The sequence below is a fragment of the Eupeodes corollae genome, chromosome 2, assembly GCF_945859685.1.
Source record: "Eupeodes corollae chromosome 2, idEupCoro1.1, whole genome shotgun sequence".
Lineage (NCBI taxonomy): Eukaryota > Metazoa > Arthropoda > Insecta > Diptera > Syrphidae > Eupeodes > Eupeodes corollae.
In genome coordinates, this window is record NC_079148.1 from 39,455,614 (window position 1) to 39,456,882 (window position 1,269).

The following is a 1,269-nucleotide window of genomic DNA, read 5'->3' on the forward strand; positions in this document are numbered from 1 at the left end:
TACAAACTTTTTTTATTTTAGCAAAACTTTTATTTATTTACAAAGAAATCTGTGTTTTTTGCTGTCGTCATTATTTTTTTGAGCTTTTCTTCTATTTTCATCTCCATTTTGGTCAAAAATTCTTCATAACCTCGGTCAAAAGTATCCGTCAACAAAACAAACGATTTCGGGGTATTGACAGCCTGAAGTGCATCTTCAATTTTCACTTGAATTTAAATTTCAGTTTCTGTAAGTAAAAATGTTGCCAAATAATTTTAAAAGTTTAAAGAAATAAGTCGAAAAACTCTTCTTACCTTCTTCATTTTCATCACTGTCTACATTTTTATTTTGAACAGAATCAATAATTTGTTCGTTGATTAAAAACTCTGCAGTCACAAAGTTACATAAATCAAAAACGTTATCATATGACTGAATATGTTTAACCCAGGGACTCAAAGGCCAATTGTCCTCTTCTTCAAACTCAATTTCGATTGAAATATCAAGTTCTTGTGGGATAAATCCACCATGCTTAAAACAATTTTTGATAGTTGTCATAGACACCCTCTCCCAAGCTCTGGATATCAGTAGAATGGCATCCAACAAACTTATTACATGTGATCCATCTTGATTCTCGATGTTACGAATGATGTTTAGTTTTTGAAGCTTTCTGTAGTGTTCTTTAAGTGATCTGATTATACCCTGATCCATTGGTTGTAACACAGATGTAGTATTAAGTGGCAAAAATACAAGCTTCATAGAAGTAAGACCATCAATCTTTGGATGTGCGGGACAATTGTCTACTAACAACTGAATTTGTTCCTTTTGTTTTCCCAACTGTCTATCGCAATTCCTTAAATATTTTTTTGAATATCTCTGATGTCATCCAGGCTCGTTTATTGAACTCATATAATGATGGAAGTTTCTTGATATTTTTAAAGCACCTCGGGTTTTTTTATTTTCCAATAACAAACAACTTTTGTTTAACAGTTCCGGTCATATTAGCTCCTACTAAAACCGTTATTCGTTCCTTTGACATTTTACCTCCATTGCATTTTTTGCCCTTGAATTTCAATGTTTTATTAGGTGTCATTTTGTAGAATAAACCTGTTTCGTCAATGCTGAATATTTGATCATCTGTATAACCCTCTCTCACCTATGGCCAAACAACTCGCAACCAATCATCCACAACTCCTGCAGAAACACTACCACATTCACCACTTACCCTTGCACTTACTATGTTATGTCTTTGTCGAAATCGTTGAATCCAAGCTGTAGAGCAGGTGAAGTTAT

At 33.3% G+C, this 1,269-nt stretch overlaps 1 protein-coding gene across 1 annotated transcript; it reads right to left on the reverse strand.

Annotated features, from left to right (window-relative positions):
- Positions 1-212: 212 nt before the first annotated feature.
- On the reverse strand, positions 213-1,069 carry LOC129944869 (tigger transposable element-derived protein 6-like). The gene is made up of 3 exons (XM_056054531.1): positions 951-1,069; positions 294-817; positions 213-226 (listed from the first exon to the last, which is right to left on the reverse strand). Exons 1-3 carry the CDS (start codon positions 1,067-1,069, stop codon positions 213-215), a joined length of 657 nt encoding a protein of 218 aa, XP_055910506.1.
- Positions 1,070-1,269: the final 200 nt, after the last annotated feature.